General features: G+C 45.7%; 1 protein-coding gene across 3 annotated transcripts in view; it reads left to right on the forward strand.

Annotated features, from left to right (window-relative positions):
- The window catches only part of LMBRD1 (LMBR1 domain containing 1), a 275,187-nt gene that overhangs the window by 30,521 nt on the left and 217,049 nt on the right, over positions 1-27,617 (forward strand). For all 3 annotated transcript variants that reach the window (XM_033937922.1, XM_033937923.1, XM_033937921.1), the window contains one exon: positions 19,655-19,718. In XM_033937922.1, the coding sequence (XP_033793813.1) occupies positions 19,655-19,718 (64 nt within the window). The remainder of the gene's footprint in view (positions 1-19,654; positions 19,719-27,617) is intronic.

Genomic DNA, 27,617 nt, shown 5'->3' on the forward strand with positions numbered 1-27,617 from the left:
TCGGGGTGGGGGTGCGAGCGGTCCTGCTGGGGGGGGGGAATCGGGCGTCGGGCGGGGTGGGAACTATGTAGAAAAACTTTTGTATACCGCGCTCACGCGTATAACGCGCGAGGGGTATGCGCGGTAGGTAAAAACGCGTATAACGCGCGCGTTATATCCGCGAAAATACGGTACTGACCATTAACATTTTTTTTATTGTACGATTGATACTATTCCTGAACCTTGGGTAGTACGCTACATGTTCAATCCCCTCCCGCAATTTGGGATTTGCAGAAATCTAAACACTTTTCTGAACATGTGCTCCTCCTACCTTAGAGAGAGAGAGAGAGTTAGAGCCCCCTGCAGTTTCAGTTTCTGCAAGCAATCCATGTAGAAGTTTTTTCTTATTTTTTTTCACTTAAAGTTCTTCTTTTTGGTGGCTTGAGTGCCGTGAGACCTCTTTGCGGTAGTGCTCTGTAGGAGGAAAGGGCGCAATCCCACAGAGCCAGACTGCTTCACAGAGAAACTTCAGTGGAGCTATGGAGCCAACCTGCTGTGTGCCACCCTTCTTGTACTTTGGGTCCATTCCCCTGGGAGCTTGCTTGCCCTCTGACTTTGTCGGGGGTTTAAGCACAGGCTGTATACATCTTGAGTAAAACCCCTCTGGGTTTTATAACGCATGCTGTGTTTCCCGCCCCTGATTGCGTGGAGTGGTTTTGTAGGGGTGGAGGTGACTGGCAGTCTGAAGATCTTCAAGTTTGGTAGTTTCTGAGGGTAGGGTTCAGGTCTCCTACCTCCCCAAACCCCAAATCACTATATTTTATTTTTGGATTTTCTTTATTTTTTCTTATCGATCTTTTTTTTTTTTTTTTTTTTCAAAGTTTTATTTCTGCCTCAAAACCCCTCAATTCTGTTAAAAATCATTTGGGATAGACTCCTCAGCCCTTAATCTGTCAAATGAGTGCATGTATTGTGCCAAATTGGTGTTCGATCAACAACCGAGTACCATGTACTTCAGTACGATGGAGGAGAGGGCGGGAGCTTCAAGCATCACTTCCTCTGGATCCTCCAGAGCTAGGGAGCCGGCCTGGATCTGTGATTTCAGGAAAAAAGTCTCACCCAGAGGCCGTTCTGCAGTCTGATGCTGAACGCCTATGTTCCAAGTCTGGGGACTCCCTTGGCACGGCTGCTGGCGCCTCAGTAGGGCCCGGCAGTGGGCACAGGGTGTGAATTTTCCCCAAACTTTATTCGGCTCCTCTGGAAAGCATATTCTTCAGACCCAGCTCATTTGACGCAGCCAGTGGGCATATCAATTTTTTTCTAAGCCAGTTGCACCAGTGGCAGAGATCCCTGTTTGGGAGTCCTCTCGTCTGGCTATCACAGAACTAGATTGCATTAGTCTCCCTATGGATATTATGCCTCTTCTGTCTCCTGACGCTGTTTCTATTTTGGATCCTGCTGATACACTTTCTGGGATGAGTCAGCACAGTTTCTCTGAAAGTGCGGAGTTGAGTGATGACCCCTCCGTCCATGGACTTTTTAAGCATGTCTCTGTCCACCGTATTCAATATCTCCTTTCAGTTTTGCCCACTGCATTTCTACTGGTTCCAGATATTCCCATCCAGACAATTCCTTGACATAATCCCCTTTATCCCAGGACAAGCAGGCATGATATTCTCACATGTGGGTGACGTCATCTATGGAGCCCCGATGCGGACAGCTTTTTCAAGCAAACTTGATTGAAGATTTTAAGTTTGCTCTGCTGTTCCACACATGCGTGCCTTCCTGCTCCACTAGAGGGCGCATCTCCTCCTCGTGGTCTCCAGTTCAAATTTTTCCGCTGAGCCTAGAAGACGTGTATTTTTAGGCTCTGCCCCAACTGCCTTCTAGCACCGCAATTTTTTCTTGTTTTATTGATTTAATCGCTGTGCATGTTTTTTTTATTCATTTTTTATCTGTTCCTGCTTCATTTTGACCGACCTGGAAGCTTCCGGGTCGCCGCGGCCGCGTGGCTACTTGAGCCTCAACCAGTTTCGTTTTTCTATGTCCCGGCCTTTGACCGGCTTTAAAAAGTGCACCCGGTGCGAGCGGCTTCTTTCCATCACAGACCCGCATCGCCGGTGCATCCTCTGCCTGGGGGCCGCTCATCCAACCGACTCCTGCCCCCAGTGCGCTACTTTTCAGAACCGGGCCCTTCGTTGAAGAAAAGCCCGCATGGCGGACCTTTTCACCGCCGACCAACCCTCTACCTTGGCCTCGAGGTCGGCCCCGGCCTCGACCCCGGCCTTGACCTCGGCCCCGAATACCTCGGCACCACCTCGAGACTCGACCCCGAAGACCTCGGGACAGCAAAAAGCCTTGGCCCCGGGTAAGTCTCCTCTTCCTTCTTCAGGTTCCGCACCAGCGAAGAAGCCAGCCTCGGGGACACCGGCGACGCATGGTGGAAGCCCCATGCTTTCAGCCCCGGCGAAGCCTTCCAAGCCTTCGGGCCGTGCCTCCACCACACGGGAATACTCTGATACGAGGTCGCCCCCGGTGGAGTGCACCGAGGCATCGGACATGCCCTCAATGCTGTCCGTGCCCGTTTTCCAGGACCTGCTCCGGGCGATGATCTCGTTGGAGCTGTCCACTGCACTTGCCCATCTACAACCGGCCCCGACCTCGACCTCGCGTGCGCCGGACCAGCCTGAGCCTCGCGTCGAGCCCCCTCGGGGCAAAGTGCGCCAGCTTCGCCACATTCCATCCTCCTCGGATTCCTCCCCGAGGTGCCCGAGACGCTCTCCCTCCTCGGACCGCGCTAAAACGACCGAAACCTCAAACCGCCGTACCTCTAAGAAGGCCCGGAGTTCTCCCACACTGCGAGGCAGTTCACCGACGCCCCGTACAGGACCACTGAAGGTGACTGAGTTAACACTCTCCAACCCTCACATCCTCCTAACTCCCCCTCGGACCGGGGCTACGAGCCGAGGTCCCAGGCTTTTGCCGAGGGAGTCCGGGTCGAGGTCACTGATTCGACATCGATCGGTACCCCATACCCCGGCATCGTCTCAGAGGGTCTCCTCGAGACGACGTAGGTCCTCGACCCCGGAATACTGCCACAGTGCTTCCCCGGTCTCGGAGCGCGGGTCAGAGCATGAACCTCGATACTCGAGGGAAGCCTCCCCGTCCTTCTCCGCCCGACGGAGGTCTCGTTCACCGTCCCCACATGGGGCCCCGGGAACGTCTCGCCCCTCCTTCACTCGCTTTGTCCAGGACATGGGCCACGCTCTGGACTTAGACCTCCAGTCCGACTCTAGATACTCTAAAGAGTACCTGGCGGAATTAGATTTACCATCACCACCCAGAGAGTCCCTTCGCTTACCGCCAAATCCGGTACTCCAACAGGCTTTCTTCAGGAATCTGGAGACCCCCTATATGGTAACAGCTGTCCCTTCCAAAATGGAGTCCAAGTACCGTACAGTACCATACCCAGGTTTTGAGCAACCACAGCTCTCTCACCAGTTGCTGTTGGTAGAATCTTCCCTGAAAAAGGCTCACCCCTCCCGGGTCTCAGCGGTGGTCCCCCAGGTTGAGAGGGTCGGACCCTGGACAAGTTCGGCAGAAGACTGTACCAGAACTCTATGATGGCCTCTAGGGTACAAAGTTACACTTTCACCTTCACGTCCTACTTGAAACATCTCATTGGACTGTTGGGAGCCTTTGCGACCGACCTGCCGGCCTCGCGCCAAGGAGCCTTTAACCTGCTCCTAGAGGTCTTCTCCAACCTACGCCTCCATTTATTTCACGCGGCCTATGATGGCTTCGAACTTTCCTACAGAGTGGCTGCCTTTGCTATCGCCATGCGCCGCCTAGCCTGGTTACGCCTCGTCGACATGGACCCCAACTTACAGGACCGGTTGGCTAACCTCCCCAGCATGGGCAAAGAACTTTTTGATGACACTATCGAGGCAGCTACGAAACGCCTTTCGGAGCACGAACGCTCGTTTGCCTCCCTGGTTCGGCAAAAACCAAAACCACCAGCGTCCAGGCCGTTCAGGGCCCCTCCTCGCCGCTACCCTCAAAAGTCTACCCCTGCCTTCTCACGGCCTCCACCCAGACACCCGCAAGCTCACCATCGGGCTCCGCCCAAGTCCCAGCCGCCTACGACCACCAAACCATCCCCGTCCTTTTGACGGGATAAGCGGAATGGGGCTGGCCCCCTCCGCCACAGCCCCAGGCCTCCTTCCCATTGGGAGACGCCTCAGAGCCTTCTACCCGCGCTGGGAACAAGTCACGTCGGACGCATGGGTCCTTGGCGTGATCTCATCAGGATACTCTTTCAACTTTCGGGAAAACCCTCCAGACAATCCTCCAAGGGCGTGCCCTCCCAACCGAACTCAGCTACCCCTCCTTCTCTCAGAAGCTCGAGAACTGCATCGCCTACGGGCAGTGGAGGTGGTTCCCCCCGACCAACGGGGGAAAGGGTTCTACTCCCATTACTTCCTGGTACCAAAGAAGAGGGGAGACCTGTGCCCAATTCTACACTTGAGGCGACTCAACAAATTTCTGGTGCGGGAAAAGTTCCGGATGCTTTCCCCTCTTCAGATTCTCTACCCTCTCATCGACGAGGGCGATTGGCTCTGCTCCCTCGATCTGAAGGAAGCCTACACACATGTTCCAGTGCACCCCGCTCACCGCAAATACCTGCGCTTTCAGGTGGGGGACCTGCACATACAATACCGAGTCCTCCCCTTTGGCCTGGCGTCGTCACCCCGAGTCTTCACGAAGTGCCTCGTGGTGGTCGCAGCTGCCTTACGCGCGCAGGGCCTCCAGGTATTCCCCTACCTGGACGACTGGCTGATCAAAGCCCCGTCCAGGGAGGGGGTTATCTCAGCGACCCGACAGACTATTATTTACCTTCAAGGTCTGGGGTTCGAGGTAAACTTCCAAAAATCCCAGCTGCGCCCCTCTTAGTCCTTACAGTTCATCGGGGCCGTGCTGGATACGGTTGGACTCCGCTCCTTCCTTCCCCCTCCACGTCAAGAGGCGTTAGTAAGTCTGAGTCGAAGGATTTCGCTGCTGACCTCGGTATCAGCTCGGCAGATGATGACTCTTCTGGGCCACATGGCCTCTACCGTCCACGTCATACCCTTCGCCCGCCTCCACCTGAGGATTCCTCAATGGACCCTGGCCTCCCAATGGCGTCAGGACCGGGACCCAATCGACCGTCCCGTGACAGTGACTCCTTCCTTGCAACGATCGCTCCTCTGGTGGGCCGACTCTTCAAATCTATTCAAAGGTTTACTTTTTCTCGCCCCTCCACACAGCAAGGTACTCACCACGGATTCGTCGGAGTACGCTTGGGGAGCTCACCTGGATGGCCTATGCACTCAGGGAATGTGGTCAACAGAGGACCGCCGCCGCCACATCAACGTGCTGGAGCTTCGGGCCATCTATCTCGCCGCTGTGGCTTTTCAACATCTGCTCCACGACCGGGTGGTTCTCGTCCGAACCGACAACCAGGTAGCAATATACTACGTAAACAAGCAAGGGGGCCCGGGGTCTCGGGCCCTCTGTCAGGAAGCCCTGCGTCTCTGGAAGTGGGCAATCTCCAACAACATCTTCCTTCGAGCGGTGTACATACAAGGAGAACGGAACTGCCTGGCAGACAGACTCAGCCGCCTTCTCCAGCCACACGAGTGGTCGCTGCACGCTCAAACCTTAAGACAGGTGTTCGAGAAGTGGGGGACTCCTCAGATAGATCTGTTCGCCTCCCCCCTCAACCACAAACTCCCTCAATTCTGCTCCCGGATGTACTCCCCGATCCGCCTCGAGGCCGACGCCTTCCTCCTAGATTGGGAGGGAAGGTTTCTATACGCGTTTCCGCCTTTTCCTCTGCTTCTGCGGACGCTGGTCAATCTCAAACCAGTGCGAGCCACTGTGATCTTGATTGCTCCTCGGTGGCCACGCCAGCCTTGGTTTTCCCTTCTACTTCAACTCAGTACCAGAGATCCACTGCCTCTGCCTCTGTTTCCCTCTCTGCTATCGCAGAGCCAGGGTTCGCTGTTGCATCCAAATCTTCAGTCTCTTCATCTGAATGCTTGGTTTCTCTCCTCCTGACTTCTCTCCCTGTGTCGCAATCAGTCAAGGATATACTGGAAGCCTCGAGGAAGGCCTCGACTAGAACCTGCTATTCCCAAAAGTGGACCAGATTCTCGTCCTGGTGCTTCTCGCATAACCAGGACCCGGTGTCGGTCCCGGTCCCCTTGGTCCTGGAATATTTGCTCCATCTTTCTCACTCCGGCCTGAAGACCAACTCCATTCGGGTACATCTTAGCGCAATTGCTGCCTTCCATCAACCCCTGGAAGGAAAAGCGCTTTCACTCCACCCCTTAGTTTCTCGTTTCATGAAAGGTCTTTTGAATGTCCACCCCCCTCTCAAACCTCCCCCGGTGGTTTGGGATCTTAATGTGGTCCTGGCTCAACTCATGAAACCCCCTTTTGAGCCATTAGACAAATGCCATCTGAAATTCCTCACTTGGAAGGTGATCTTCCTACTCGCACTCACTTCCGCTTGGCGAGTTAGCGAGCTACAGACGCTGGTGGCGGACCCACCTTTCATTGTATTCCATCATGACAAGGTGGTCCTCCGCACTAACCCTAAGTTCTTACCTAAAGTGGTGTCTGATTTTCATCTCAACCAGTCCATCGTCTTGCCAGTAATTTTCCCCAAGCCCCACTCTCACCCCGGAGAGATGGCGCTACACATGCTTGACTGTAAGAGAGCGTTGGCCTTTTACCTCCAACGAACTCAGTCTCATCGGACAGCCCCACAATTGTTTTTGTCCTTCGACCCTAACCGACTGGGTCGCCCAGTTTCCAAGCACACCTTGTCCAACTGGTTGGCTGCTTGTATTTCTTTTTGCTACGCTCAGGCTGGTCTCGCGCTGCATGGTCGAGTAATGGGACATAAAGTCCGAGCGATGGCAGCCTCCGTAGCTTTCCTCCGATCCACACCCATTGAGGAAATCTGCAAGGCTGGTCTTCGGTTCATACTTTCACCTCCCACTACTGCCTGGATACATTGTCCAGGAGCGATGGCCATTTTGGCCAATCGGTATTGCGTAATCTATTCGCCTAAATTGCCAACTTCCCTCCATCCCTTTTCAATTAGCTTGGAGGTCACCCACATGTGAGAATATCATGCCTGCTTGTCCTGGGATAAAGCACAGTTACTTACCGTAACAGGTGTTATCCAGGGACAGCAGGCATATATTCTCACAACCCGCCCGCCTCCCCAAGGTTGGCTTCTTTAATGGTTAAGTGAACTGGAGACCACGAGGAGGAGATGCGCCCTCTAGTGGAGGAGGAGATGCGCCCTCTAGTGGAGCAGGAAGGCACGCATGCATGGAACAGCAGAGCAAACTTAAAATCTTCAATCAAGTTTGCTTGAAAAAGCTGTCCGCATCGGGGCTCCGTAGATGACGTCACCCACATGTGAGAATATATGCCTGCTGTCCCTGGATAACACCTGTTACGGTAAGTAACTGTGCTATCTGAACAAAGTTCATTTTTTAAAAAAGTGTAGAACCTTTACTTTTGAATGAGCCCTCTCTATACCTAAATTAATATTAAACCGTACCATGCAGTGATCGCTGGATGCCAGATGACCACCCAATGTAATAGAAACACTTACCAGCGGCACGGAGTGTCCACAAATGAGTAGTGCAGTAAAAAGGTGTGTAAGTGGCCTTTGCACCAAAATTATAAAGAAATTATTGCAGGGAGAGATGGGAGCTAAGACAAAGAGCCTCCGCTTAGCTCACAGGTGTCAAAGTCGGTCCTCGAGGGCCAGAATCCAGTCGGGTTTTCAGGATTTCCCCAATGAATCTGCATGAGATCTATGTGCATGCACTGCTTTCAATGCATATTCATTGGGGAAATCCAGAAAACCCGACTGGACTCCGGCCCTCGAGGAGGGACTTTGACACCCCTGGCTTAGCTCATCATCATCACATGACCCCAGAGTTTTTATTATTATTATTATTATTATACATTTAGGGCAGGGGTAGGCAATTCCATTCCTCAAGATCCACAGGCAAGTCAGGTTTTCAGGATATCCACAATGAATATGCATGAGATAGATTTGCATGCACTGCATCCTTGAGATGCAAATCTATCTCAAGCATATTTATTGTGGATATCCTGAAAACCTGACCTGCTTGTGGCTCTCGAGGACCGGAATTGCCTACCCCTGATTTAGGACAATCTAAAAAGGTGACATTACAATAGTCCAGTTGAGACAAAACTAAAGATTGTACTAATAGGTGGAATAATTATCCAAGTACTTTCTAATCCTTCTAAGTTTTCAGAAAGACCAAAGACTTTTTTTATTAACAAGTCATCCTGATGGAGCCTGGTGCAGACACGGCCTAGTATACTATATCTTTGGGGTTTTGGCAGCAGTCCCATCTTGCATGCATGAATATCTGATCTTTTTTCCGTGGATCTCCCCTCAGTGCTACTGTTTTTTTGACAATTTGTTCCTTCCAATGTGTGTCATTTTGCACTTTAAGCTTTATTTTTTCATGGCTCCTGAGGCCCTCTTAAATCAGAGCACAAAGCTCAGTTTGAGGTAAACTCCTTTTTGGCCTCCATCATTGAATTTTTTTGATTTAGCCACTGTTCTGTTTGACATGCCCCAGACGACCTCCAGTGGCTTCAAACAGTGCTCCCAGTGTGTCCAGCATAGACACACACAATTGGTGTCTGAGACCTGACCATGCCCCAGATTAATTGTCTTTGTTTTATAAATTCAGAAAAGAGCACAGAAAGCTCAGCGGGCCTGTCAGAAGGAACTTTTTCGTTCCTTGTAGTCCGGTCCATCAACATCCAGTGGGTCAGTGCTTCTGATGCCACTGCCAGGGCTGCATCTGACACTGGGACTGCACCAGCATCGAGGAGATCTCCCCCTCTCTCAATGTCAAGCTGCTAGTAGCAGAACCCTGGACCGATTTGCATTGAACCTAACACCAAAAACATTATTTAATGTTCTCATCTGCACCAAGGGACCCTTATATATGGCATTGGGCGAAGGCCAAGAAGCATCAACATCAGTCCCATTCAAAGCACACTGCTGGGGCTCAGGGGCGTTGACATCATTGGCACCTGAAAAATGGCACCGAGAGGACTTTTCCCCCCTCATTACTGTTGCCTCGGCTTTCGAGCAACTGCCCTCCCCCTCATTCTGATTTGGCACCGGCAAGTCAGCAGGCTGTCTCTATACCAACACTGGCCTCAGCTTTACCGATGCCTGTCCTTGACAATATGTTCATTGGCCGGGCCATGCTAAGAGAGGAGCTGGCAGGTTTGCTTCAACTTCAAAATGCCTAGTATTGTCTGCTTCAAGCTTTAGAACTAACTGAGGAGTCCACTGAATGCAGGAAGGGATATGCATACTCAGAACTGTACACTAAGGTTCTGAGCACTAGAAAAGCAATTCTGGTGTGGCACAGTCGGATGACATCACCCACTTGGGTGCCTTATAAGTCCTGCTGTCTACAGAAAAGCAACAAGGCTAAACAAATCTAAGACAGAGGGATTGAGTGAGCATTTTACAGGAAAACAAAATTTATTTTAGAGATGGAGATATTTGGGATAGAAAGGTGGAGAGGTAATGAGTCCAGCTACTGAAAACAAAAGAAAACAAGCATGTGATAACACTACTCATGAGTTCTTGAAAGTGTCATGAAGGTGAACAGACACTGGATAAAATTTTGGGACACATAAAACCATTAAGGTAAGAAGAGAGTTATTAACAAGAATCATTAAAGGTTTGTAGATAACTAGAATTCCCTAGAAGAGAGATTCTTTCATTGTTATGTAGCTCATTTTGTATAACAATTTAGTTATTGTGAAAAAATTGGCACATCCATAGAATTAAAATAGCATCTTGATTTTATCTCCTGCTGTTACTCATGCTTCTCGTGTTGCTGTCTGTCCTTTTTTGCCCTTCATAATTTTACAAGCAAGGAGTTAGCTGCTGGTGCCATAGTTGGGTTGTATTTGGCAGCTGTGAGCCCCAGATGATAGTTTCTGGAATATATGTAGCACTTGAAAAAAGTCCTGGCAGCCTCTTTCTGGCTTCTTGAATAACAGCTGAATGGATACCTGTTACCAAGTCAGAAATAAGATATGTTGAGCTTCTTTGGTATCTTATGTCCCATTTGACTTATTTTTAATTGTTAATCTAATCTGAGATAACTTGAAGAATAATGGCTTTTATACAGGCATGTGGAAAAACAAGATTTAGGGCTCCTTTTATTAAGCCGCGCTAGCGGGGTTAACGTGCGCGACTTTTCATCACGCGCTAACTCCCGCGCTGGCCTAAAAACTACCACCTGCTCAAGAGGAGGCGGTAGCGGCTAGCGCAGCCGGCGGTTTAACGCGTGCTATTACGCGCGTTAAACCGCTAGCGCAGCTTGATAAAAGGAGCCCTCAGTGTGAAAAGCATGTATCCTTTCACATTTAAAAATAAATGTTAAAATTTGAAGTAATTGATTGTCTAGCTAGGTGAGCATGCTCACTTCAGGTTTGGAGTTACCCTTTTTCTTAAAGGGTTGATTGTTTTTTTACTTGTCAGTTGTATATCCCATACTATCCAATCATCTTAAATGGGTTACAACATTATATACATAAAATCATATCAATAATATACAAATAAAACAATCCAAAACAAACAATGCTTAAATCAAATAGCCCAATTAATTTCATGCCAGTTAACAATCTATCTGTATCACATCTTAATCAAATGCTTTTTGAAAAAGATAAGTTTTTAATTACTTCCTGAAAGATATCACTGAGGATATCTGCCATAAATCATTCCACCATGTCGAGCCCATGGTGAAAAAAAGTCCACAAATGGTCCTCCACTAGACAAACCTGGTAGAATGAAGGTAACATAGTAACATAGTAAATGATGGCAGGCAAAGACCTGAATGGTCCATCCTGTCTGCCCAACCTGATTCAATTTAAATTTTTTTTTTCTTCTTAGCTGTGCTTGGGTTCCAACTATTGAAGTCTCCATCAAAGCTCACTCCAGCCTACCTACACCCTCCCAGCCATTGAAGCCCTCCCCAGCCCATCCTCAACCAAAAGGCCATATACAGACACAGACCGTTCAAGTCTGCCCAGTACTGGCCTTAGTTCTTCAATATTTACTATTATTTTCTGATTCTAGATCCTCTGTGTTCATCCCATATTTTTTTGAACTCTGTCACCGTATTCCTCTCCACCACCTCTCTCGGGAGCACATTCCAGGCATCCACCACCCTCTCCATAAAGTAGAATTTCCTTACATTGCTCTTGAGTCTACCACCTCTCAACCTCAAGGTATATCTAATAACAATTTTTCTTGAAATTATAAATTTTTATTAGGATGATACATTTTCAAACTGTTTGACACAGCAATTGGGGCTGAATGGAATAATTTATCCAATCCTTTCCAATATTAAGATTCTAGGGGTTAACTTAGATTGTGAATTATTCCTGGAGACACAGATCAATTCTGTTGTTAAAAAGTGCTATTTTTTGCTCTGGAAACTTTGGGCGATTAGGGCATATTTCACTTTTAATGCATTTAGACTGTTGGTATTGTCCTTGATTCTGAGTACGTTAGACTATTGCAATCTGATCTTTATCCCAGGACAAGCAAGCAGCATATTCTCACGTGTGGGTGACATCATACACGGAGCCTGGATGCAGACAGCCTCTCAAGCAGACTTGCTTGTAAAAAGAAAATTTGTGACTGCCGCACCGCATATGCATGAGTGCCTTCCCGCCCCACGTAGGGCACGCGTCTCCTCAGCATCTCCTCAGTTCTCAGTTTTCTATAGAGCCAACAAGCCACTCATTTCAACGCTCTGTGCTAGACTTAGTTCTGCTCATGCCTTCTCTCACCGCAGCTCATGTATATTTCTTTTTAGGGTCGCTGTGTTTATTTGTACGTTTCATATTAAAATGTACCAGATCCAGTGGTCTCGGTGCTGCTTTTGTAGAATATGATAGAGAGTATTCTGCATCAGGAGTTTGGTAACATGCTTGCCAAATTCACTCCTGTCTCAACGGTTTCCTGCAGTCCAGCCTGAGCACTCAGCAGTATTACAAGGAGTCGAGTCCTTGGCAGTGCCTCGAGCTCAACCTAGTCACTCTATACAAGGAGTCGAGTCCTTAAGAGTGCCTCGAGAGGAGTCTGCACACACTATACAAGGAGTTGAGTCCTTGGCAGTGCCTCAAGATACCTCATTACAAGGAGCTGAATCCTTTTTGGTATCTCATCCTCAAACTCCTTCTACCAGTCCTTCCTTTTCACATAGGTGTTGCCCTTTTCGAGGCATAGGACGAGGACTCCTCAACATTCATCTTCCAGACTGGATCTGACTCAATCATGGGACCGTAATTCGAGACATCCTTCTCCACATCATTCATCGAGACAGGTCTCGTTATCCAGGCATCGAGACTCTTTGAGACCTCATACTCCTTTCTCAGTTGCAGAGCCTCACCATTCTCATCAGTCGAGTTCTTCTCCTGTGAGGTTCTCTTCACATTCCAGAAGTGGGTCATCTTTGCCTCTGGACTCGGATATCAGGTATCAATACTCCAGAGAGGCTTCATGTTTGTTCTCTGCTACGAGAGGGACCTCTAGCGGTTCTCGATCACCTTCTCCTCAACGAAGTCATTCCTCTTCAGACCAGGTATCCTTTACCAAGTTTCTCTTTAAAATGAGTAAAGATCTTAACATATCTTTAGAATCGGACTCAAAATACTCTAAGGAGTATCTGGAAGAGCTAGGAATGCCTCATCCTTCTAGAGAGTCTCTCAAATTACCCATCAATGGCATTCTTTCTCAAACTTTCAAGAGAAATCTTGAGACACCACATTCCATTCCTGCTGTGCCAGCAAAGTTGGAATCTCGATATCGAATGGTTCACTGTAAGGGATTTGACAAATCTCAATTATCCCACCAGTCTCTTCTTGTGGAATCTTCTTTAAAAAGAAACAACCCTGCCAAGGTTTGTGCCACCGTCCTGTCTGGAAGAGAGGGCAGGACTGTGGACAAGTTTGGTCGTCACCTGTATCAAAACTCATTCATGGCAACCCGAGTTTTGAACTACAACTTTGTCTTCACATCTTATCTTAAGCATTTGGTTAACACCATGCCTGATTTCTTCAAATATCTTCCTCAACATAGACTTCCAGAGTTTCGACAATTTCACAATACTCTGGGGCAACTTCATATGCATCTAGTTCAATCTTCATATGATGCATTTGAACTGTTCTCGAGTCACTGCTTTTTCGGTGGCCATGCGTCGTCTTGCCTGCCTTTGCACCATGGACATGGACCCGAATGTCCAAAATCACCTGGCTAACATCCCATGCCAGGGCGATGACTTGTATGATGACTCTATTGAGGCAACTACCAAGCATTTATCTAAACATGAGAAGTCCTTTGCTTCCATCATCAGACCAAAGGCAAAGCCTGCCACTGCCAAAGGTTTTAAGCCTGTTCCATCCTACCAGAGGCGATTTCCTCAGAAGGTGACTCCTTATTCAAGGCCACCTCCTAAGAAACAACAACAGCAGCAACAACGTCATCAAAAAACTCAAGACTCCTGCTGCACCCGAGGCCTCTCAGTCTTTTTGACCATCTAACACAGAGCATAACCTCAATAGTTCTGTCTCTGTCCTTTTCTCTTCCCATAGGGGGCCGTCTCCATCTGTATTACCATCAATGGGAACTCATTATATCCGACCTCTGGGCCCTCTCTATCATCAGGGAAGGTTACTCTCTTCATTTCATCCAGGTCCCTCCAGATCTTCCTCCAAGAGAGTATTCTTCCAATCCTTCCCAGACCGCCCTTCTTCTTCAGAAAGCTCAAGCTCTGCTCCATTTCCTTTCCATCGAGAAAGTTCCTCTGGAACAGCAGAGCAGGGGGTTTTACTCCCATTACTTCCTAGTTCTGAAAAAGACAGGTGATCTGCGACCTATTTTGAATCTCAGAATACGCAACAAATTTCTTGTCAGAAAGAAATTTTGGATGTTGTCTCTAGCATCCTTGTATCCCCTCCTAGATCAGAATGATTGGTTATGCTCTCTGGATCTCAAAGAGGCTTATACTCACATCCCCATTCATTCAGTCTCTCGCAAGTTCCTCAGATTTCGGGTGGGAAATCATCATTTTCAATACAGAGTGCTACCCTTTGGCCTGGTATCTTCTCCCAGAGTCTTCACCAAGTGCCTAGTAGTGGTAGCAGCAGCTCTGCGAAACCATGGTCTTCAGGTTTTTCTGTACCTGGAAAACTGGCTCAGCAAGGATTCAACATCGCAGGGGGTTATTGTAGCGACCCAATGGACTATTTGGTTTCTCCAAAGCTTGGGGTTCAAAATCAACTTCCCAAAATTCCAACTACAGCCCTCTCAGACTCTACAGTTCATCGGAGCTGTACTGGATACTGTGCAACTCAGAGCATTCCTTCCTTAGCAGTGTCAGGATGCTCTTGTTCAACTTTGTCACAAAGTGTCATCCCTCACTTCACTTTCAGCGAGACACATGATGGTTCTCCTAGGTCATATGGCCTCTACAGTTCACATGACTCCTTTTGTCAGACTTCGCCTCAGAATTCCGCGGGTTGGGATTGAACACCTAGTGTATGAAATCCTTCAGGGACTAACGGAAAGAAGATTATCGAAAGTTTAAACCTAATCTTCCAATGTGAACTGCCTGTTTACTTGTTACAAAAATACTAGGACTAGGAGGCATGCAATGAAACTAAGTAGTAAATTTGAAACAAACTGGGGAACATATTTCTTCTCTCAGGGTGTAGTTAAACTCTGGAATTAATTACAGAATATGGTGAAGGCAGATAGCTTAGCAGGTATTTAAAAAAAGGTTTGGATAACTTCCTAAAAGAAAAGTCCATAAACCATCATTAAGATGGATTTTGGAAAATCCACTGCTTATTTCTAGGATAAGCAACATAAAATCTGTTTTACTCTTTGGGATCTTGCATGGTACTTGTGACCTGGGTTGGCTACTGTTGGAAACTGGATACTGGGCTTGATGGACCTTTAGTCTGTTCCAGTATGGCAACTCTTATGTTTTTAAGTCAAAATTAAACAATAGGAAGGAGCTAGATAGGAGCTTTCAATAGTTTTAAGCTGAAAGCTGTCTACTTTACTAGAAATCAGAACAAATAAAAAAAAAACATTGTGTATCTGTTTCTAGTACAGCAACTTGGTTCATAGACATAATCGCGGAAGACAAAGGCGCGCGCCGACAACTGAGCGCAAGACGGAGGTGCGCGCCGAAGAAAATTACTGTTTTTAGGGGCTCCGACGGGGTTTTTTGCTGGGGAGCCCCCCCACTTTACTTAATACAGGTCGCGGCGGCGTTGTGGGGGGTTTGGGGAGTTGTAACCCCCCACATTTTACTGGAAACTTAACTTTTTCCCTAAAAACAGGGAAAAAGTAAAGTTTTCAGTAAAATGTGGGGGGTTACAACCCCCCCACAACGCCCCCACAATGCGGCACGATCTGTATTAAGTAAAGTGGGGGGGTTCCCCCCACGCCCCCCCGTTGGAGCCCCTAAAAACAGTAATTTTCTTTGGCGCGCGCCTCTGCGCTGCGCTCAATTGTGCCTTTGTTCCGGCGCGCTTTTGACCTGACACCCAGCAACTTAAAGAAGCCAAAATGTTGTCATAACTTTCTTAATTTTTCTGGTAACTTTAAAGGAATGGTATAGTAAGGGGATGCAGGCGTTGAGACCTCAAGTGCTGCAGCTGTGAGATGGTTTTAGGGGTTTCTTGCATGTACAGCCCATTTCAAATCACCCCACAGCATCTCAATGGGATTAAGATCAGGGCTGTGACTTGGCATCTCCAGGACTCTCCATTCTTAGTTTTCAGCCAGTCCTTGGTGGATTTACTGATATGATTTGGGTCATTTTCGTATTGCAGGGTCCAGTTTTGCTTCAGCTTTAATTTTCTTACAGATGGTCTTACATGTTCCTCAAGCACCCTCTGATACACGATAGGATTCATGATGGATTCTATAATGGTGAGCTAGCCAGGTCCTGCTGCAGCAAAGCATCCCCAAACCATGATACTTCCACCTCCATGCTTCATAGTTGCTATGAGGTTCTTTTCCTGGAATGCTGTATTTGATGTACATCAAACACATCCTGTTTTCTGGTGTCCAAATAATTCAATTTTAGACTTGTAGGTACATAGACCACTATTCCAGAAGTCCTGGTGTTTTTCTACGTTCTCTCTGGCAAACTTCAATCTGGCCTTGATGTTTCTCTTAGAGAGCAAAGGTTTCCTCCGTACACACCTCCCAAGCAAATTAAATTTGTGCAGTCTTTCTGATTGTAGAGACATGCAATTTCACATCAATAGTAGCAACAGCCTGCTATAGGTCCCTCCATTTTGAAACTGCCTATTTACACAGATTGCTGGGCAGCTGCCAAAGCATAGCGAGCGATGCAAAGTGCTCTCAGTTCCTGATGAAGGGGATTTATCCTCTGAAACGAAGCCTCGTTGGACTTATACAGCACCCGGATCATTTGGATTCTATAGCATGCAAAATTATTGTTAGCTTTGTTGTATATTTCACCTCAGCAGATACCATATTTTTCGCACTATAAGACGCACCTGACCATAAGACGTACTCTAGATTTAGAGGAAGAAAACAAGAAAAAAAACATTCTGAACCAAATTGTGTACTGATATATATACTAGACTCTGCACCCATTCCAAGGTGCCCTATCTTCCCCACACAACACAAGCACCGAAAGGGAAAGAGCAGGGCAGTTTCTTCAGGGAAAAAATTGTTATTCTTCAAGGAAGATATTTCTTCCAAGACATTAATATCATTGAGTGGGCTGATCTGGTAGGCTGTATGTGTGAAAGATGTTTGTGTTAGAGGTGTTGTGTGCAAGTGTGTTTGCTGGTCTTACCGCTACTCTTGTGCCTGGGGGCTTTAGCTCATAGGTTGCTCTGAGTGCAGGTATGGCTTGGCCTCCAACCTAGGGCAGCCTGTCTACATAGCCGTTGCTCGGAGCATTGGAGGGGCTGCCACTGCATTTCCGGCTGACTGGTACAATGTGGGGACACGGCTCCATTTCACTGCGTTGCCATTTCATGGCTCCAACTCACTGTGTTTCATTGTGGATGGTGTGTGGCCTCAACCTTCGGCAGTCATCTGCACCGCAGACGGGCTGTTCCTGCCTCATTTGGAGCTGGGCTGCAAATCGCTGGGTTTGGCTGATTGTTGGGAGGAGTGCAGTAGGCAAAGAGTGAGTACCCAAAAGCCAGAGTCCCAACGAGAAGCCTGCCATCAATACAACGCATCAACATTGCTGCGCTGAGCAAGCAACTGCAGACTCACTTCCACCCCGATCCCCCTCCATGCCGAAAACTGCAGAAAGGAACGCCGCTTTTTGAATGGCTACCGTTGGTTCTCACGAGTCCTGTGAGAACTGACGGCAGCCATTCAGAAAGCGGCGCGGGCCCAGGCAGTGCTGGCCGATACACCGCGGGACCACCAGGCTATAAAGGACATTTAAAAAGGTACGGGGGTTGTAAAAATTTGAATCTTCGCTGCATAAGACACACCAACATTTCCACCCACTTTTGTGTGGAAAAAAATGTGTGTCTTATAGAGCGAAAAATATGGTAAGTACTGTTTGGTTTCATCCCGTGGTCCAGTATATTTGTGACTTTTTGTACCTATGCCAATTGTGGCATAGGCAAAACTTTGGACACTGTACCACCCTTTCAATACGGGAGCAGTGGATTTAATTAATTATTTTTGCAGATTAATTTTGTGTGCACTCTTTAAATTCACATGACATTCACCAGGGATAGGGTCCTAGGATGTTTCACAGGTGATACCCAGGGTTTACCCTTGTGGCAACAGTGTCTTAGGGAGGTTTCCCAGGCAAGCTGTGAAAAATGAGGACCTTCCCTTACACATAATTATTTAAGTTGTTTAGGGTTGATTAATTGGATTGGTTACATCTGCTGCTCTCTTTTTTTGAACGGGATTCAGGAGATATTTTAGTAGAGCTTTTTTGGATTCTTTCGTAGTGAGTGTGTAGGTCCTGTAATGACATTTAGCATTTTTGGAGACTTTTTTGCATCTTGCGGTCTGCACTGGGGGTCAACATGCTTGGATGGCCAGACCTGGGCATGTTGGCAGTTGTTTGGAAAGTCCTCCACTTGTACACTATTTTCTGGAACATGGAATTGCTAATATCAAATTCTTTCAAGATCTTTTTAAATCCCTCACCAGACTTATAAGCTGCTACAATCTTTCTGAAGGACTCGGACAGCTCTTTTGATCTCGCCATGGTGTTCACTGTCACCACAGCAGTCATGAACACACCAAACTAAATTGCTGAGGTTTAAATAGGGCAAACCTCCTTCAAAATGCTGAATAACAGTGCTCTAATCATATGCACCTGATGTGATACACCTGTGTGTGATTTAATTTGAGCCACTTTAATGGGAGGATATGTGGCGATATCCTAATTTATTCCTAAGTTAGAATACACATTTTGTGGCTATCTTTTGTTTCATGAGTAAATTGAGGAAAGATATTTGTTGTTTATCTGCAATTACATCACTTTCTTTTCCAGAGAAATAAAATTTTAAAAATGACATAAATATGTGAACATTTCTTAAGAAAGAACTGACTATTTCATGGGGGTGTCCTAATTTTTTTCACATGACTATATATGAGCCCCACAGGGGCTAATGAAAGATCTAGTCATGACTTTTATGGGAACCGGCTGTTGACAAAGAGAGAGACAAGCTTCCAGAGTGTTTGTTTATTCCAGTTTCTCCAATACATACAAGTGGTACTGCTATTTGCAGTTTTAAGACTTTTTTTTTTTTTTTTTAGATGGCATATAGCCTGTCAATTATTTGTGAGAACTAAGATTTTTTGAGTCAATTGAATTGGGCTAAAAATGTCTTTAGTATGTTTTGGAGTATGCTTGGGGAATCTTATGTGTATGTGAGTTGTAAGTGTAACTGCAAAATAAGTAATATGATGATGGAATTGTTATTATCTCCCCCTTTTTATTAACCCGTAGTAGAGGTTTCTACCGCAGTCCGGGGCGCTAAATGCTCAACCCTGCTCTGATGCTCATAGGAATTCTTTGAGCGTCGGAGCAGCTTTGGAGCATTAAGCGCTCTGGGCTAAGGTAGAAACCTCTACTATGACTTTGTAAAAAAAGGGGGGGAGGGTTATATTAGATCAGGATATTTCTAATAAATTTTGAAATTGATTATGTTTTGAAAATATCTATTTAAATATGTTGCACGTTTTGAATAGAGTGTAATTTAAGAGAAGGGTACATAACAGTTTAGCTTCACTATAGAGCAGGGGTCTCAAAGTCCCTCCTTGAGAGCCTCAATCTAGTCGGTTTTCAGGATTTCCCCAATGAATATGCATGAAATCTATGTGCATGCACTGCTTTCAATGCATATTCATTGGGGAAATCCTGAAAACCTGACTGGTTTGCAGTACTTGAACTCCTCCATCCCTAATATAATGCATTACATTGCTTTGAATGTAATTTGGTAAATAAATTGTTGAATAAATGTCATATCTTGTCTTTTAAAATAACAGGAATGGGCTCAAAATAACGATACAAGGCTAAGCATTGAGAACACTGTGTTGTATGGCTATTACAGTGAGTACTCTTTTTTTATGTATGTGAAAACAGTGCATATTCATATGTCATAATTCTGGAATAGTTAGTTTTTAATCTCTTTTTGTATTTGATTTCTGTTTTAAGAATGCATAGTATATATTACAGATTAGACACAGTGCCCCAGATAACATAAGAATAGCCTTACTGGGTCAGACCAATGGTCCATCAAGCCCAGTAGCCCGTCCTCATGGTGGCCAATCCAGGTCACCAGTACCTGGCAAAAACCCAAAGAGTAGCAACATTTCCATTTTACCGATCCAGGGCAAGCAGTGGCTTCCCCCATGTCTTTCTCAATAATAGATTATGGACATTTCCTCCAGGAAATTGTCCAAACCTTTCTAAGAACCAGCTACGCTATCCACTCTTACCAAAACCTCTGGTAATGTGTTCCAGAACTTAACTATTCTCTGAGTGAAAAAATATTTCCTCCTATATATGCCACTCAAAATTGTATGTAGAAATTTGGGCAGGTGCCTGATTTCTGTGCATAATTTAATTGAATAACCAATTAGTACCGATAATTGGGTACTAATCAATTATCAGTGCTACTTGGTAACAATTACCGTATTTTCACGCATATAACGTGCGCGTTATACACAATTTTTACAATCCGTGCATAACCTTGCGCGTTATATGCGTGAGCGCGTTTTACAACGGTTTTTTTACATAGTTTCCTCCCCGACGTCCGATTCACCCCCCCCGCAGGACCGCTCGCACCCCCACCCCGAAGGACCGCTCACACCCCCACAGCCTCCCCACCCCCCCACCCCCATCATGGAGAAGCTCCTACCGTTCTCCTGCTGCTTTTTCTGCCGGCGGTCCCGGGCCTTCTGTGAGCCCTGCTCTGAAATGCTTCATCTTCCGGTGGTCCCGGCCCTTCTGTGAGCCCTGCGTCTGCGCTGCTTCCTCTTCCGGCGGTCCCGCACTTTCTCTGACGTCAGAGAAAGGGCGGGACCGCCGGAAGAGGAAGCAGCGCAGACGCAGGGCTCACTGAAGGGCCGGGACCGCCGGAAGAGGATGCATTTCAGAGCAGGGCTCAAAGAAGGCCTGGGACCGCCGGCAGAGGAAGCAGCAGGAGAACGGTAGGAGCTTCTCCATGATAGGGGGGGTGGGGAGGCAGTGGGGGTGCGAGCGGTCCTGCGGGGTGAATCGGACGTTGGGGGGGGGTGTGAGCGGTCCTGCGGGGTGAATTGGACGTCGGGGGGGGGGGGCATCAGGCTTTCAGGGTGGGGACAGGACTTCAAGGGGGAGAGGAGAGTTGGGGCGGGCCAGAGGAGAGTTGGGGCGGGCGAAAGGAGAGTCGGGCGGCGACGGGAGAGTCGGGGCGGCATGCGCGGTATACGGGTGTGCGCGGTATATAAAAATTTATTTACATAATTTACAGTTTCCCACGCTCTATACCCTTGTGCGCGTTTTACACGGGTGCGCAGTATATGAGTAAAAATACGGTAGAACTTAAGCACACATCATGCTAGGCATATTCTATAGAGATGTGCACATAATTTCTAGTGCAGGGATCTGAGAAGGGTGTAGCCATGGGCATTCCAAGAATTTGCATGCACTGTTACAGAATATACCTGATCTGTCCTTAATTTAGGTGTGGGCATTTATACCAGATTTTAGTTGGTATAAATCCTTGTGCCTAAAAGTTAGGTGCAGATCCCGGCGCTAGGTGCTATAAATAATGTCCAACTAGGCATGCTATTTATAGAATAACACTTAGGCCCAAATTCTGTAACCAGCGCCTAAAGTTAGGCACCTATTTTGTAGGCGCCCAATTAGATAGGCGCCTATCTAAATTGATCAAGCTCAATTAAGCTTTTAAATCAGCACTAATTGAAACATAGGTGCCTATTAAGAAAAGCACAATTCTGTAACAAGGCGCCTCTAAAAATATAGGCGGCCTTCAAAAAAATAGGCACTATGCATGTTGGGCGTGGCTACGTGTTAGGCGCCTTCTTCCAGAATCACTGCTCTTAAGCGCTTGCATGGGTGCCTAACTTTTAGTTGTGCCTAGAGCTGGCCTATTTACTGACCACCTCCAAAATAGGTGCCGCTCAGCGTGATACACTAAACAGCACCCAATTGTGCTTGAATCGTGCTGAACGGTGCATATATCGGCGCCTAACATTTGGTTGCTTCTTATAGAATTTGCCCCTTAGTGCTTAATTTTTTCTTTTTTTCTGCCATATATAGAATTTTGACCAGTAGATATAAAACATGAAAAATATTTTTCTTCAAGGACAAGCAAGCATCATAATCTCACATTGGAGTGATGTAATCTACAGAATCCAGTATGGACAGTGCCAAATGCACTGCAATGTCTTTTAAATCTATAGTCATTGCCCATACTGTGCATGTGGTAGTGCTTTCCCACCTGATGTTGACTCAAACGACAATCAGTTCTCAGTTTTCCACCGAGCTGAGAAACTGTGTCTTAGGTATCTCCTCAGCAAATTAAACTTAGAAATCTTTTTGTGCCTTCCCATTTTCTTATTTTATTGTAGTTTTCTTCACAATTCTTCATTGTTCCTGTTTTTCAGTCAATTCACTTGAATTTGGTTAAATTTTCTTCATCTTTGATTTTTTTTTAGTCTTTGGGACCACTTCAAGACCTTTTTTGCCCCAGGAAACATCAACAGTTTTCAACATACTTTTTACTTGAGCTCCCTTGGACCATCGAGCCTTTTGACTTTGCATTGGCCATTTTTCTCTCCATGTCAGAGTGCCAAGTGACTTCAAAAAGTGTACTTGATGTAATTGGACCATTTCAGGCTCTGACTGCGAATTGGTGTGTTCAATATCTAGATCCTGACCAGCGGGACATTCGTTGTGACTTCTGTCTGTGTATGCAAAAGAGGGCACTTAAAGCCTGACAACTTCAACGTGAAAGACTCTTTGGTTCGATATCGAGTATGGCGGGAGATTCAGGAACCAAGGCACAACCTGCTTCAACACCGCCATCGGTATCAACAATGTGTGCACCGATGCTGTATAGAGAATGTTGAGCATCGGGCTCTCTACAAAGGCAGGACTCAATGTAATCTTCATCCATGCCTCACCCATTGGGGGAGGTAGCATATAAGAAAACTAAGAAGCATAAACATTCTTCCTCTTCTAGGCATGGCACAGAGTCATTCCATAACATCCACCTCCTTGACACATAGTAAGCGTTGATGCACTGTACATTGCTGCAGATCATATCTCCTCCCAGGTGTGCCTTGATAAAGAGGTCTCCCATACCCAGACAACATGCACTGCAGATTGCTTGAATACTGATGTCTCTTCTGGTGTAGATGCTGACTCTTCAAGAGGAGATCCGGACTATGCTGATGCAAGAAATTTCGGGGCAACTGCAGATACAGTCTACATAAGCTTTAAATGCATCCATGCCTACCTCATCCCAGCTTGAGGATACTTCAAGGTGTCAATCAAGGGTGAGATTACGTATTCCTGCTTGATAAAGAGCATCAGGGTTGGCACGGACCCTTTCAACACGTGCACCATAATTGTCAGAGAAGTTATTTCCTGGGTCAGAACATCATCCCCTGCCTTGATGTCCCTCTTGACACATACACCCAAATTTGCCTAAGAGAGAGTGTTTTGAGGAGTCTGACTAAGGTATCTCAAAACTACTCTGAGGATCTGCTAGATTTGTCAGCAGAAGAATCCTATGGCATAACTTCTGATCCTTCTCTTTCTCAAAGGTGTAAGTCTCCACCAGAGAGCATATCCTTTACTAGTTTTATAAAGCAAACGGGTCAATGTTGTCTTATTAAAACAAGATTTGCATTCTTGAAAGCACTGCTCTTCGGTTCTATGCCATTATTTGAGCCAATTTCTACTTGCCTTTAAAGGAGTGTGGTTTTAAAGCAGGGGTGGACAACTCCGACCCTTGAGGGCCAAATCCAGTTGGGTTTTCAGGATTCCCCAGTGAATTTGCAAGAGATCTATTTGCCTGCACTGCTTCCATTGTATGCATATTGATCTCATGTATAGTAATTTGGGAAATCCTGAAAACCTGGCCTGGCAAGGGCCGAAATTGGGCACCCCTGTTGTAAAGGTTTTTTTGACTCCTGATGAAGGCAGACCAGCCAAAACACAGCTGTGTCAAGTCTTAGTAGGATTGCCTCTGATTTCCAGACACAAACTAATTTATATTGTAGTGCATTAAATTTTGTGAGAACCCTGAGGATTCACATGCTCTACTTCTTTGTTCTTTGACCTCTTCTAGAATCATGATCCTGGCAGCTTGGGAGTCTCACATGAGAAAATAATATGCCTGCTTGTTCTCTGAGAAAAACAAAGTTACTTACTTGTAGCAGGTGTTTTCTGAGGACAGCAGGCATATAATCTCACAGCCTGCTCACCTCCTCTAGTCAGCTTCTTAGCTTTGTTACTGAAGGCACGTGGGATCACTCAGAGAGTGAAAGAGATAATGGTTAATGCGGATGAGCTGACTAGATGGGCCATTTGGCCTTTATCTGCCATCATGTTTCTAGGAAGTTCTTCTTTACCTGGACACCTGGAATGCGTTTCCAGAGAGCGTAATAGGGCAGAGTACGGTACTGGGGTTCAAGAAAGGATCCACTCTTACCAAAACCTCTGGCAATGTGTTCCAGAACTTAACTATTCTCTGAGTGAAAAAATATTTCCTCCTATATATGCCACTCCTGCTGGAAAAGGGGATAGAGGGGTATAGATAGAGGATTACTGCACAGTTCCTGGACCTGTTGGGCCGCCATGTGAGCGGACTGCTGGGCACGATGGACCTCAGGTCTGACCCAGCAGAGGCATTGCTTATGTTCTTATCACGTGAGCCAGTGTTGAGTGGGAAGACACTGGCATGCACGCAATATGGGCACTAAAGATTTAAAGTGACAACTTGGCAATGTTCATATTAGATTCCATGGATGACATCACCAACCCTTGAGAATATTTATCTGAGAACAAGCAGGCAGCATATTCTCACATTTGGGTGACATCCAGAGAACCCGGCACAAACAGTGAAAGTGTACTGTCACTTTAAATCTTTAAGGCTGCCCATACCATGCACATGCTGGTGCCTTCCTGCCCAACATCAGCTTGCGGGACCATCAGTTCTCATTTTTTCTTGGAGCTGAGAAACTGTTCCTTTTCTCTAAGTGTGTCAAACTTGTATATAACTTGTGGCTTCCTTTTTCTTTTTTTTCCCCTTATTTTCATCATATTTTTCTATTTTATTTCTATTCAGTTTAAACATTTTTGATTTTTTTTTTTCTTTTTACTGAAGCTGGGAAGAGAACTGGACCGCGAGATGACTGAGGGATAAAAGGGACTCTTATGGAAGACAAGGCCATAGTGGACAGATTAAGTAAAATCTTTGCCTCGGTTTTCACCGAGGAAGGTGTGGGCGAATTGCTGGTATCAGAAATGGCATTCAATTCTGATGAATCAGAGAAATTCAAACAAATATCTGTAACACTGGATGATGTAATGAGTCAATTTGACACATTGAACAATAGCAAATTGTCTGGACCAGACGATATACATCCCAGAGTTCAAATAGAATTGAAAAATAAACTTGCAGAGCTATTGTTAGTAATTTGTAATTTTTCTCTAAAATCCAGCATAGTACTGGAAGACTAGAGGGTGCCAATGTAACGCCGATTTTTAGAAAGTGTTCCAGAGTGATCCTGGAAATTGTAGGCCAAAATGGTAGAGACTATTGTAAAGAACAAGATGACAGAACATGTGAATAAGCATGGATTAATGAGAGAAAGCCAACATGGATTAAGTCAGGGAAATCTTGCCTCACCAATCTATTGCATTTCTTTGAAGGGGTAAATGAACATGTGGATAAAATTGAGCCGGTTGATTTTGTGTATTTGAATTTTCAAAAGGCATGAAAGACTTCTGAGGAAATTAGAAAGTTATTGGATAGGTAATGTGCTATTATGGATTAAGAACTGGTTGAAAGACAGAAAACAGAGAGTAGTTTAAATGGTAAATATTCTCAATGGATAAGGGTAAATAGTGAGGTTCCCCAGGGGTCTGTCCTGGGACCGCTGCTTTTTAACATATTTATCAATGATCTAGAAATGGGAATAACTAATGAGAGAATTAAATTTGCTGTTTTAGCCTTTAAGGGGGGAATTATCAATGGGCGCTAACAATCGGTGCATGCTAAATACCAAAACACCCATATTCCTATGGGCATCTTTAGCGTGTAGCGCCTATTGATGAATTTCCCCCCTAAGCACTATTTAACTAGTCGGCATCATTTCTGGCTGGTTAAATAGCACTGAATATCAACTGGATTGACTTTTCTAAATAATTTAAAAAAGTTTAGACAATAGCCTTTTTAAGTCAATGTTTAGGATTTTATATAAAACAGTGTTTTAGAGTCTAATTTAGTATTTTAGGTTTGCTAATGAACACAAAATTGTTCAACCTTGTTAAATCATAAAAGGATTGTGAAAAATTGCAAGATGATCTTCTGAGACTGGGAGACTAGGTGCCAAAATGGCAAATGATGTTTAATGTGAGCAACTGCAAAGTAATGCATGTGGGAAAGAGAACCCAAACTATAGCTAGGTGATGCTAGGTTCTTTGTTAGGAGTCACTGCCCAGGAAAAGGATGTAGGTGTCCTCAGCTCAATGTGCGTTGCCATTTAAGAAAGCAAATAGAATGTTAGGAATTATCAGGAAAGGAATGGAAAACAAAGATGAAAATGTTATAATGTCCTTGTATCGCTCTATGGTACAGCCGTACCTCAAATACTGTGTGAAGTTCTGGTCGCCATATCTCAAAAAAGATATAGTATAATTAGAAAAGGAACAGAGAAGGTTGATGAAAATGATAAAAGGGATGGTACGACTTCCCTATGAGGAGAGGCTAAAGCAGCCAGAGCTCTTCAGCTTGGAGAAGAGATGGCTCAGGGGCGATATGATAGAGGTCTATAAAAAAAAACTGAGGGGAGTGGAAAGGGTAGGTGTGAATTGCTTGTTCACCCTTTCCAAAAATACTAGGACTAGGGGGCATGCGATGAAGCCATCATAAGTAGTAGATTTAAAACAAACTGGAAAAAATATTTCTTTACACAACGTGTAATTAAACTCTGGAATTTGCTGCTGGAGAATGTGGTAAAATCAGCGGGGTTTAAAAAAAGCACCAGTGCACATGTCATGACAATCACAGGCTGCCATCCGAGAATGTGGGTTTCAGCAGCTGAACCATCTACCCTACAGTCCTGACCTGACTTCCTTGGATTATTTCCTGTTCTGAGTTTTGAATAAATCTCTCCGTGGACAGAGGTTTTCAAGGGATGAAGATGTCAAGAAAGCTGTGACATCTTGGTTTGAAGGTCAAAGAGAAGAATTATTTTCAAAAGGGTTAACGTCTTTGCAGGAAAAGTGGATGAAGTATATGGAGCTATCAGTGGACTATATTGAAAAATAAAACAAAAATATTTTGAAAACTGTTTTCTTTCCTAGTGAGGTAGATAAATTATTGAACGCCCCTCACATCGTGCCTATCCAAGATATTGTGGGACGTGCATGGCATACTTTCTTGTATAAGTTTGTGAATTAATTCACTGAAATAATCTAGCTCAGGCAGGCACTCTGCGCTGAAATGCAGTTCTGTATCGAGTCTTTTTAGTGGATACATAATAAATAGATTGTGAGCCCGATGGGACAGATAGGGAAATATTCTTCAGAATGTACACCTTTTAGGTTATAAGGGGTATATAAATACTAAAAATAAAAAAATAAAATGATACCCTTGTGTTGGAATCAAGAGTTTCCCTTATTTTTGTCTTCCAAAATATGTAACTCAAATGCTATTTGGGCCAGACCATTGATGACCCTCTGCCAGTCCATCGGCTTCAACGTTTT

The sequence above is a fragment of the Geotrypetes seraphini genome, chromosome 3 (genome assembly GCF_902459505.1).
Source record: "Geotrypetes seraphini chromosome 3, aGeoSer1.1, whole genome shotgun sequence".
Classification (NCBI taxonomy): domain Eukaryota; kingdom Metazoa; phylum Chordata; class Amphibia; order Gymnophiona; family Dermophiidae; genus Geotrypetes; species Geotrypetes seraphini.